At 34.4% G+C, this 13,302-nt stretch overlaps 1 protein-coding gene across 5 annotated transcripts in view; it reads right to left on the reverse strand.

Moving 5' to 3' along the window:
• Positions 1-2,625: 2,625 nt before the first annotated feature.
• The window catches only part of LOC127853988 (cGMP-inhibited 3',5'-cyclic phosphodiesterase 3A-like), a 206,292-nt gene continuing 195,615 nt past the window's right edge, over positions 2,626-13,302 (reverse strand). For 4 of the 5 annotated variants that reach the window (XM_052388888.1, XM_052388887.1, XM_052388886.1 and 1 more), the window contains 3 exons: positions 12,441-12,518; positions 8,606-8,751; positions 2,626-7,186 (listed from right to left, as the gene is read on the reverse strand). In XM_052388888.1, coding sequence (XP_052244848.1) covers positions 6,914-7,186; positions 8,606-8,751; positions 12,441-12,518 — 497 coding nt within the window. In that variant the 3' untranslated portion in view covers positions 2,626-6,913. The remainder of the gene's footprint in view (positions 7,187-8,605; positions 8,752-12,440; positions 12,519-13,302) is intronic. The other variant, XR_008036859.1, reaches the window with a different exon arrangement.

Consider the following 13,302-nt stretch of genomic DNA (forward strand, 5'->3'; position numbering starts at 1 on the left):
AGTATCTAGCCAATAGGTCAATTTGTTGAGTTATTGATAGGAAACGATTTCACACTTATTGTGACAGTGACCTTTGACCTAGTGACCCCAATTTCAAAAGGGATTATATAGTGTCCAAGGGCAATGCACAAGTGAAATCAAGCCATTTGGTCACCACAGATCGACCGACAGACAGACAGACAGACAGACTTACCAACTGACCGACATCCAGCAAAACAATATACCACCTCTTCTTCATTGTAAATTTGCATTCAGTTTAGGCTGAATAAAAATGCAATTGATTACTAGTATCTGCCTTAGTGTAGTATTAATTGAATTGTTATTTTTTTTATTATCATTACCCGAGTACAGATGTTATTCCTAATCTTCTGTAACATTGTAGTTTATTCAACAAGATTCCTGAATAAAACCTGTGCCGTTGTCAGAAATATTGCATGTCAAGGGACGGACAGACACAGACAAGACCGAAAAACTACAGTCCTCTCCAATATTACACATTTGGGGCCCATCATAGATTATGCACGTGTTAAGCGTTTCAACTAATCAGTCTGATGCTTGTATTTGAATTCAGATCCTCATGATAGAATTAGTTGAATACCCCAATGTTATACTGACACTTACCGGTAAACTCTCCTGGGTGGGGGAAACTTGACAGGCGTATACATTTTAAGTTATAACATGAGACAAAGATAACTCTAGTGTTCACATTCTGGAGACTCAGTTACAGCTTTCTTAATAAAAAAAAAAAGTTTATAATGGAAAAATTATCAAACTAAACAATCAAAATATAATTGGAATAAAAACAACAATAAGCATTAAAAAAACGCTGGTCAACTGTCCTCTTAAAATTTTATTGTTTTCATTCATTAATATACATGTATAGCTAACAGCTGTTCAGTCTAACAAAAACAACCATCAATGACAATAATAAAACACACGCAAAAAAACACTGAATTTGTCTATACGATCAAAACATACTACTATTCCCAAACGCATCCGCAGAGACAAGTTGAGTTCACTAACTCATATTAAAATTTGTCATATTTCAATACCAATCCGGCAGAAGAGAGCATTTGTTTCGTACTTTGATCTTGAGGATGTTAAGTAACATTTTTCAGCAATTAATAGTATCGTAGATCTAGTTTTATGATAATGCACTGTCAAATTCAATGCGTAAGGACACATAACAGATTACAGACCAGTTTTGACAGTATAAATTAAACACTACTTTTATTATAAAAAAAAATCAATTAAGAAATTGGATTTACTATCAATATCTATTATCTCAATAGATAACTTAACTGCTTAATTTGTATATACAATATCTATTGTTATTCTGTAAAATGGGATAACTGCAAAAAGCCAAAAATTCCCTGGGAGTCAACGCTTAAACAATAGATTTGTGCACTTATAGTTCAATACAAAGTTTCAGTACGAATTATTCTCTCATTTTTTACTAAGTTCCACTAATTTTAATTTATATAATCTCCCTTCAAATAGAATACTGGTTGCACAAAATCCCAATATCATAAGGAACATGTTATTATTGCTAAAATAAATGTGCCACACTCTGGTAAAACGGATTGTATGCAGGTACATAAATTGATGTCCAATCCCAGATTAGCCTGTGCGCTTTGCACAGGCTTATCAGGGACCACACTTTCCATTTGTATTTAGTGTGTGGGTGTTTTAAGGAAGTCTAGTAAGGGAAAATCCGATTAAATAGAAAGTTCTGTCCCTGACAAGCCAATTCAGACTTCACAGGCTGGCAAGACACTTAACCCACATTCATTAAGCCCCATTTCCCCAGAGCGAGGACTTAATGTAAGACAACACAATTTAATGATCCAGCAGCATAGCTCTTGCCATACAAAAATGGCAAATGTAATGAACATGAAATAGTCTCTGAAAATCTTTTAATAAAGTATAAAGTAAAAAAATAATTACATAATTCTTTATGATGCTTAATAAACAAAGGTCAGCCAAATTTTAACATGTTCTACAGCCATTATGTAATCGGACATATTTTTTTTACCGAAAACATTAATTGTTCATTAAGCATCCATTTACAACCTAAAGCTCTTTACATCAGTTCTGAATGGAAAATTCACTATATTGTCCATGATTTATAATATTTAAAAGATATTGCCATGACAAATAAATTGTAAATCACCAATCAAAGTTAGACAAAAACGAGGTACTGTATGTTTACTTTTGAAATCGCATTCATTAAAACAATCAAAACATTCACAAACAATTAATGCCAGAAACAAAGAATAACCTGATTTAGAAATTATAAATTATGAAGACAAAAAAGCGGAAAAAAAGAAACAATAAAATTAGTTAAAACAAATAAAAATAATTATTGTACACAATTAGCAAAAAAAAAGATGGCCTTAAAATGCAGACACATCAATTAAAAATGTTGAAAAAAAAGTTCATATAAAATCAAATATCTCAAAAGAAATATAAAACAAATATTGCAAGAAACATGGGAAGCTACAAAACCAGTTTTTTTACATTTTACAAACAAATTCACGTTTATTAAATGAGCCTTGTTCTGAGAAAACTGGGCTTAATGCATGTGCGTAGTGTCATCCCAGATTAGCCTGTGCAGTCCTAATCAGGGACGACACGTTCCGCCTAAACTTGATTTTCAGTAAGGAGGGACGTCCTTGAAACAAAAATACTATAAAAGCGGAAAGTGTCATCCCTGATTAGCCTGTGTTGACTGCATAGGCTTATCTGGGACGACACTTTATGCACATGCATTATGCCCAGTTTTCTCAGAACGTGACTTAAATTGTTGCCCATTCCAAAGCTGGTTTTGCGTGTAAGCTGCCAACAAAATCATTTTCTAACAAGATGTGTTTGTGAAACACAATGTCCCCCTATATGATGTTTGACCTTGAAGGATGACCTTGACCTTGTAAAGGATGACCTTGACCTTTCACCACTCAAAATGTGCAGCTCCATGAGATACACATGCATGCCAAATATCAAGTTGCTATCTTCAATATTGCAAAAGAATTCATAAAATAAGTGATTTGGGCCACATATATTTGACCTCTGACCTTGAAGGATGACCTTGACCTTTCACCACTCAAAATGTGCAGCTCCATGGGATGCACATGCATGCCAAATATCAAGTTGCTATCTTCAATATTGCAAAAGTATTTATAAAATAAGCGATTTGGGCCACATATATTTGACCTCTGACCTTAAAGGATGACCTTGACCTTGACCATGCATGCCAAATATCAAGTTGCTATCTTAAATATTGCAAAAGTATTCATAAAATGAGCGATTTTGGCCACATATATTTGACCTCTGACCTTGAAGGATGACCTTGACCTTGAACTTTCACCACTCAAAATTTGCAGCTTCATGAGATACACATGCATGCCAAATATGAAGTTGCTATCTTCAATATAACATAAGTTATTGCAAAATGTTAAAGTTGGCGCAAACAGACCAACAGACAGACCAACAGACCAACAGACAGGGCAAAAACAATATGTCCCCCACTACTATAGTGGGGGACATAATAATTCCTCCAAAAAAACTATATTTATTGAGTGGAAACAGTTTTTCTATTATAAGTAAGAGTGACCTTGACATTGATCAGACTGGCCCTAAATGCATTCCAAAGATAGGTCTGCAGCTAGGCTATCTAAAAATACAATTTTAACCCATTTATGCCTAGTGGACTCTCCCATCCTTGTAAATTGGATCAATTTATTTCCAAAATTAGGGATGTCTGAAATATTTATTTCTATATTAAGAATATTTCTTACAGAAATTCCTTTAAGCAAACATCGCAGACCCAGATGAGACGTCGCCTCATGCAGTGTCTTATCTGGGTCTACGCTGTTTGCCAAGGCCTTTGTTCTAGACGCTAGGCATAAATGGGTCAAAGACCTTCCTCCATCGAAAAGTCAAGTTAGTGAGGAGTATTTATTTTTACTAACGTAGTCCTTGACCAAACATGCCCCAAATGCAATCACAAGCTTCGTAAGCATGTTAATTACTTTCTGCACAAAGTTTAAATACTTCCATGAAACTCAAAACTTTTGAGTGGAAACTGTTGTTCAATTTTTAGTAAATTAAATAAAGAAAAACACAGAACTAAAACAATCTACCATAAAGGACAAATATTTGTAAATTTTGATCTCCTCCAGAAATGTTTAATAGATGTTTAGTTTGGCATTATTTATGATCTGTTTTAAATAACCTAGTAATTTGTGAACCATGAAAACATTGTGTCAGTCAAACACTGAAAATTATTAAATGTTTTGACTGTTATTTTCAAACAACAGATATTTCCCTTAAAAGTAAAATAAAATAGTTTATTGCTTCAAACACCACATTGCAAAAGATTGCTTTGTTCAAAATAAAAAAAACAACGTAAAATATCCATTGTCTTAGGAAATCAAAAACATCAATGACAGAAAATTCTTGCTTCTTAATTAACAAAAATTGTACTTTGCCAACAGACAAAAAGGTTAAAGTATTTGAAACAGTCAAGATATCAAATCTAAACATTCATATCCATTACAATAGAACAATAAACAAGAGCACCGCATAACGGGTGCCACGCTCGGCTGTGGGTGCAGTTTTGAATAAATGAAAGCTTGTCAGATTTTTTTTTTTTAGAGGTCACAGTGACCTTGACCTTTGACCTAGTGACCCAAAAATGGGTGTGACATGTAGAACTCATCAAGGTGAAGCTACATATGAAGTTTCAAAGTTGTAGGTTGAAGCACTTTGATTTTAGAGCCAATGTTCAAAACCTTAACAAAATGTTAAGGTTTTGCGGACGACACGACGGCGGACACACTGGCTATGACAATACCTCAGGTTTTCTCCGAAAACAGCCGAGCTAAAAATGTAAACATAAATGAAGGATGTTGTTCTTGATTGTACTATGACGAGATTATAAGTATGTTAAACAATCATGGTATATATACACAACTGAATAACGGAATTGAAACCACAGCAGTCTGTTCAATATTACAAAAATAAATACAACACTGTTTCTGAAACAAATTCGAAAACAACATAATCAAAATGGCATACCAGCATAACTAAACACTATGCTGGGAATACAGGAAGAAACAGAATGGCCACTAATGAACCGTGCATGGCATCACTAAACCAAGAGAACCAAAATGTCCTGAGAAATGTTATATTTATTGTTTGTACTTAAAATTTACATAAACAGCCTAAAAGGCAAAGCATGCATACAAACAAACAATATCATGTGTGAGTAATATTCTGGTTGCAAGAATACAATGGCTGTGGAAGTTAAATTATAATCCAATAAATTATAATATTATTGTTAAAAGTTAACGAAAGTTAAAAATGCTAATATTTTCTTATACATTACCTTATGCAACATGTTGCAATAAGTATTAATCAAAAGTCATTTAATTCATTAAACACAGTAATAAATAGTTATAGAGAGAGGAAATATTTATAGACCAACCATATAACTACTTATTTCCATTTATCGGATGATAAAAAAGGCAATACAATTATTTGCAAACACAAAAATAATAAAATTTGGACAAAAATGTCCCATTTAGATCTGATAAGAAATGTCAGTAGAGTTCATGTAAATGTTTGCATGTCTGTAGAATACAATCAAACTTGGTAGGATACAGCTTTGTTTAGCCGTCCTCTTGGAAAACGGGGCTTAATGCTTGCGTGTAGTGTTGTCCCTGATTAGCCTATGCAGATTGCTGGGAAGACACTTTACATTTAAAGAAAGTGTCTTTTTAGCCAAAGTCCAGTTTAGATGGAAAGTGTCGACCCATAATAGTCAGTGCAGACTGGGCAGGCTAATCTGGGATGACACATTACGCACATAAATTAGGCCCAGTTTCGTCAGAGTGAGGCTTCATTGAAACAAATTTCTTACACAGCATAACCCAACTTTGAATGATATCCCTTTGAAAGCTGTGAATATGTTTCACCAGAAAAAAAACAAGGACTTGACTGAGATATGAACAGGCTATGAAAAGCTGACTTTGAAACTGAAAAAAAACATAACATAAACTGACTAAGTTTCATAAAGATTGAGTCATAAATCTGGCCTCATCAGGGATAAAAAGTTTTTTATGATTTGACGTGGAGAGAGACCAAGTTTTTGGACACGTGCGAGCCAGATTTGAACTCAGCCTAGATATTTTCAAGACATAATTCTTAGCCAGTTTCATCAAGATTGCATGAAAATTTGGCCTCGTATGCCATAAAAAGCTAAAAATTGCTCACAATTTGAGACCATGCAAGTTTTTGAACACGTGCGAGCCAGATTTGAACTTAATATTTTCAAGACATAATACTTAGCCAGTTTCATTGAGATTGCATGAAAATTTGGCCTCTAATGCCATAACGAGCTAGAAATTGCTAATAATAGCGCACCTTGTGGTCTCATGGTGATCTAAAAATTACTAGAAAAACTAATCATTGACACTTCATCATACACAACACCTTCATTGAATAATGCACTGTTTACAGAGCTATGTCTATACTTAACAAAACAATATGCAAAAACACATTGTTTCTTTTTTCGCACACAAAATGAAGCCCAAAAGTATGCATTATAAATATAAAGTGAGTACTGAACTTGTACCCTAACAACAGAACCAAAGGTTCAATTGCGGTAGAACTTAAACTTCTTCTACCATGATAAATAATCAGTAACAATATTTTAGACAAATAAATCATATGAAAACAAATATCACAATCACTGTCGGTCAATATCATGTTTGAACAGCATGTACATAAAAACATCATGCCCTGTGTACACTTATAACAGCAAAAAACCTCAAGAATCAATAAATTACTATCTAATGCTATGGAAAAATTAAGACAAAGTAAAAAAAATCAAATGTTTATTCCACCAAACTCAAGTGGTCTCCCCTGGTTTGATAAAATTATCTTCCCTCCCAGTAAGGTCAGTATTATCTCCCTTTGAAATCTTATCCCCCAGCTGAGAAGCATCACTCAATGTGATTGCCTCCCTTGCCTCCCTCTCCACTGCCCCTAACTCGGTTGCCAAGGAAACTTCCCCAGACAATGACCTTGCGTCCGGAACCCTTGACGTCGGGGAGGCGGAGTTTGGTGACTCTGACTCTTCCGTGATTGGCTCCATCTCAGCTTTCTCTAGGGCCACCCCTTCCTTTAAAACAGACCAATCGGAATACTTGTGACTTATTTGTATGTGAAACAGACAAATGGAAATGCTTGTGACTTTGTTGTAAAATATTTTAAGAGGTTTAAGTTAAACTTTTCAGTTACATACTAGAAACAAAACAACTCATATTATCATACCTATAAAAATACTCGTAACTTTGTTATTCAATATTTTAAGAGGAAATACTTTTAATTTTTAGTAAGAAACTAGGAACAAAAACGACTCATATCAAATAGCATAAATTGTGAATCATTCTTCAAATATAAACTATTAACTCAGAAAAGAGGGCCATGATGGTCATAAAGCTGTCACCTGATTTTAAGAAAAACTAGTTTTGAAACTTGACCTGGTGCCTGTTTTTTTCACAAATGTTACCCAGATTCGAATTTGTGCTCGGTATTATCAAGATACACATGTGAACCACATTTCATCAAGATTGTGACATAAATGTGGCCTTTAGTGATTAGATTGTCAAAATCAACCTTCTGAAGAAGTCTCCTAAAGGATAAGTCTTAAATGTGCCATTTAGACTAGCAAAATGGTTTTCTAAGATATGACCTGGTGACCTAGTTTTTTGGTAAATGTGCCCCAAACTGGGCTTTGATATTGTCAAGATGGACATGGATGATTAAATTTACCTGCTGTTTGGAGCTTGACCATTGGTTTTTGTTGATGCTTAGACTTACCTTATATTGGGATTTGACCATGGATTTCGGTTGATGGAGGCTTACACTCACCTTATGCTGGGATTCGACCATGAATTTCGGTTGATGGAGGCTTACACTTACCTTATGTTGGGATTCGACCATGGATTTCGGTTGATGGAGGCTTACACCTATCTTATGTTGGGATTCGACCATGGATTTCGGTTGATGGAGGCTTGCACTTACCTTATATTGGGATTCAACCATGGATTTTGGTTGATGGAGGCTTACACTCACCTTATATTGGGATTCAACCATGGATTTCGGTTGATGGAGGCTTACATTTACCTTATGTTGGGATTCGACCATGGATTTCGGTTGATGGAGGCTTGCACTTACCTTATATTGGGATTCAACCATGGATTTCGGTTGATGGAGGCTTACACCTATCTTATGTTGGGATTCAACCATGGATTTAGTTTGATGGAGGCTTAATTACACTTACCTTATTCTGGGATTTGACCATGGATTTCGGTTGATGGAGGCTTACACTCACCTTATATTGGGATTCAACCATGGATTTCGGTTGATGGAGGCTTACACTAACCTTATGTTGGGATTCGACCATGGATTTCGGTTGATGAAGGCTTACCCTTACCTAATGTTGGGATTCGACCATGGATTACTGTTGATGGAGGCTTACACTTACCCTATGCTGGGATTTGACCATGGATATCTGTTGATGGAGGCTTACACTCACCTGTTGTTGGGACTCTAGCATGGATTTCTGTTGCTCCTCCTCCTTTATCTTTGCCACCCACATCACGTGATTGTCCTTCATATTCTTGGTGAGCAGGCAGTTGATCTTCCATGACTTCTTAACAGGCTTGGGCATTGGTGCCCCTCCTAAACAAATGGAGAAAGTTTACCAGCGCCCTGTATTCAAGTAATGACCAATGGCTTATGATAAACTAGAGCTTTTTTTCCTGTTTTTGTGAAGCAGCCTTGGCCCCCCCATTTTGTGAAACATTGAGTCGTGAACCGTTCGAAATTGTGAAAAATTAGTTGCAAACTTTCTAAAATTGTGAAAATTTGAGTCGCAAACTTTTGGAAATTGTGAAAATTTGAGTTGCGAACTTCTTGAAATTGTGAAAAATTAGTCGTGAATTTTCCAAAATTGTGAAAAACGGCCATTCCCACAGAAGAAAAAAAGCCCTGTAAACATGGTTTCTAACACACAAAAAATATATCTTTCTCAGTGAATTTAAAACTGTCTAAAATCAGGCATAAGTACAATGCCAATATATGCAAATAAAGTAAGAGATTCAACCTAGTCTCTGCAAACTTAAAGCATTTATTAATTCATTTAACATTTTGAACAAATGGGTCCATTTAGACAGCATTGTCATTATTATAAACATTCAAATTGAATTCAGGTCACTGTATTTTTTATCAATGGGCATTAAAGTCACTCAACATTTTAGAAAATTGGCCTTAAAATCACTGTATGTTTAATCCAAGTTGCCTTAAAGTCACTGTACATTTGATCACATTAGCATGAAAGTTATTGTATATTTTTAAACAAGAGCACCGCATAACAGGTGCCACGCTCGACGCGGGTGCAGTTTTGAATAAATGAAAGTTGACCTTTGACCTAGTGACCCAAAAATGGGTGTGGCATGTAGAACTCATCAAGGTGCAGCTACATATGAAGTTTCAAAGTTGTATGTTGAAGCACTATGATTTTAGAGCCAATGTTCAAAACCTTGACAAAAATGTCAAGGTTTTAGCGGACGGCGGACACGACACGACAAGCTGGCTATGACAATACATTGGGTTTTCTCCGAAAACAGCCGAGCTAAAAATGGCGATAAAGTCAGGGCATATTTTATCAAATCATCCTTACATCACTGCATATTTTATCAACTTGGCCTTTAAGTAATAGTATATTTTATAACTTTGGCCTTAAAGTCACTTCATCTTTATCAAATTGGCCTTCAATCACAGCATATTTGATAAAATTGGCCTTTTAGTCATTGTATATTGGATACATTGGCCTGAAAGTTCATTCCTAATCAAGTAGGCCTTAAGTGACTGTATATTTTATCAAATTGGCCCTAAATCTCTGTATATTTTATCAAATTGGCCTAAAAGTTACAGTATATAAATATTACATGTCTGACAGGGTGACAGTAAATTTGTCAACTTGAGGAAATACTGTCAACCGAGGCGAAGCCAAGGTTGACAGTATTTTTCCGAAAGTTGACAAATTTACTGTCACCCTGTCAGATATGTAATATTTATTTTATTATACCGAACAAACTATTCAAACATTAACAATTAATATGAACCATGAACAATTTTAATAGTCAATAATTGTATTTAATTTCAGCAATGAACAACCATTAATATGTTGAGTGGTTAAGATTTTCAGGCCGAGCAAAATGAACTTCCCTTATTCGGAAGCGACCTAGTAATCGATTTATCTCATCAATTTTATTAGTCGTCAATTATTTCTTTAAAAATATATTACCGAACCAGCTTTTCGTATTTTACTTTCATCACTTGATTACACAATTTATGACGTACTCGTATGACGTCATTTCGGTGACGAAACATTATGGAACAACAATATGGACGTGGTGGTTTTTTAACAGTAAAATATTTGTTTAAAGCATCGAACGAATCCAAAACGTATTTCGGATTGTGTGTTTGTCATCCATGACACCTTAAGAACAGACACTGGAACTTTGTTGATATTAGCATTGGATTAAAGTTGCCATTGAGGTAAGTGTGCCGTTTATACTAATTTGATTTTTTATGACTCCTGTCACAGCTTAAATAATGGCATTAATCTATTCTACAGCACAGTTTCAGCTGCAATCGATATTCTAATTATCCAAGTACAACGGAAATTCAAAACTGCGTACTGCGTATGCGCAAATGGGACAGTTTAATTTTCGAACATTCCGCACGTGATTGCTAAGGCAGCGGGATACAGTATTTTTTGGACAGTAAATTTTTTTTCCCACTGGTGGCACGTGATTGCCAAGGTAGCGGGCGACAGTATTGTTTGGACAGTAAATTTTTTCCCGCTGGGTCTGACAGTATTTCTATGTCACGATGGCCTATGGGAGTTTAGCATTGTGAATAAAAGTGAGGTATAATAATATATGTTATCTACTTGGCCTTAAAGTCACTGTATATTTTATCAATTTGACCTTAAAGTACTGTATACATAGTTCAAATTTGCACTAATATCATTGTATATTATATCAAACTGGCCTTAAAGTCAATGCCTATTTCATCAAATTGACCATAAAATTACTGTATTTTTTATCAATTGGCCATAAAGTCAATACATGTTTCATCACATAGGCCATAAATGCAATGCATATTTTATCACATTGGCCTTAAAGTCACTGTATACAATGTATATTATTAAGATGACTTTAAGTCACTGCATATTATATCAAACTTGCCGTAAAATCACTGTATATTTTCATGAAAAGGGACTTAAATCACTGAATTCTTTATCAAATTGACCTTAAAGTTACTTTATATTTTATTATTTTGACCATAAAGTCATTGATATTTTTATCCAAATTGGCCTTAAAGTCACTGAAAATTGTATTGCATTGGCCTAAAAGTCACTGTACATTTAATCAATCTGACCTTAAAGCCACTTCAAGTTGACCTTAAAGTCACGGTATATTTTTTGTCAAATTGGCCTATATATCGCTGTATATTTTATCAAAGTGGCCTTAAAAGTCACAGAATATTTTATCATATTGACCTCCATATTACTGTATATTTTATCAAACTGGTCTAAAAGTCACTGTCTATTTTATCAGTATGCCCTTTAAGTCACTGTATATTTTTTCAAATCTGCATTCATAGCACTGAATATTTTATCAAGTGGCCTTAAAGTCACTATATTTTATCAAATTGGCCTTAAAATTACTGCATATTTTATCAAATTGGCCTTTTAATCACTGTATACTATTGAATTTGACCTTAAAGCCACTGTATATTTTATCAAAATTGTCCTTTTAGTCAATTTATCATTTTGACCTTTAAGTCACAGCATATTATATCAATGTGACCTTTAGGCCACTGCATATTTTATCAAATCTGCCTTTAAGGCACTGCATATTTTATTAAACTGGCCTTACAGTCACCCCATATTTTATCAATTTGACCTTATAAAATTGATTAATATTGTTCTCAAATCAGCATTTATATCACTGTATATTTTATCAAAGTGGCCTAAAAAATCATGGTGTACCTTATCATTTTGACCTCCATATTACTGTATATTTTATCAAGCTGGCCTTAAAGTCTATTTTATTAGTATGCCCTTTAAGTCACTGTATTTTTCTTCAAATCGGCATTCATATCTCTTTATATTTTATCAAAGTTGCCTTAAAAGTCACAGCATATTTTATCATATTCAATGTCATTTTACTGTATATTTTGATCAAACAGGCCTTATAGTCACTGCAAATGTTGAGAAATCGGCATTCATACCACTGTATATTTTATCAAACCGGCCTTATATTCCCTGTATATTTCCTACCCCTCAGTGTCCCTACCGTTCTCAGTATCTGTCTCCTGCTCATCTTCCGTGTCCTTCAGAGAGTGGTCACACTTGTCTGTGTCAGAGAGCTCAACTACAAAGTATTCCTTACATTAAAATCATTTGACATTGCAAACAAAACACTTGATAGTTTACATGGTACCTTTAAAGGGTTCAATAACCTGTTCTTATATTATTAGAAACAAGATGTGTTTGTCTCCCCCCCCCCCATATATTTGACCTTCGATCTTAAAGGATGACCTTGACCTTTCACCACTCAAAATGTGCAGCTCCATGAGATACACATGCATGCCAAATATCAAGTTGCTATCTTCAATATTGCAAAAATTATGGCAAATGTTAAAGTTTGACGCAAACAAACCAACAAACAAACCAACAGACAGGGCAAAAACAATATGTCCCCCAGTATAGACTGGGGGACATACAAAGGGGCTAGCTGCTAGCTTTAACAAATTACTAAGAAGCTTGTGACTACCTTTGAATGTTAAGATCAGAGCTCCAGATAAGGTTTTGTGAAATTCTTAACGTTACTACCAGATCTTCAAAAATAATTCTTAACTCTGAAATTTTATTCTTAACGTTACTATTAAGTTTTGGAAAATAATTCTTAACTTTTCTAAATGACCTAAAAATAAATAATAATGGTTATTTTCATGCAAAAAATCAAAATAAACATACTATCAACTTTATTTATACGAGTTCAACAGTGTCTAGTCAGTATTATACAATTTTATTTTTCAAATACCTTCATATGCCTAAACTTTGCTTAGATTGCATGCCTTCGATGAATTTTTACATATTTCACAATTAAAAAGGGTCCCCCCTATCAATCTTTTCAACGATTAGCCACGGGAATA

Source organism: Dreissena polymorpha, chromosome 12, assembly GCF_020536995.1.
Source record: "Dreissena polymorpha isolate Duluth1 chromosome 12, UMN_Dpol_1.0, whole genome shotgun sequence".
NCBI classification, from domain to species: Eukaryota; Metazoa; Mollusca; class Bivalvia; order Myida; family Dreissenidae; genus Dreissena; species Dreissena polymorpha.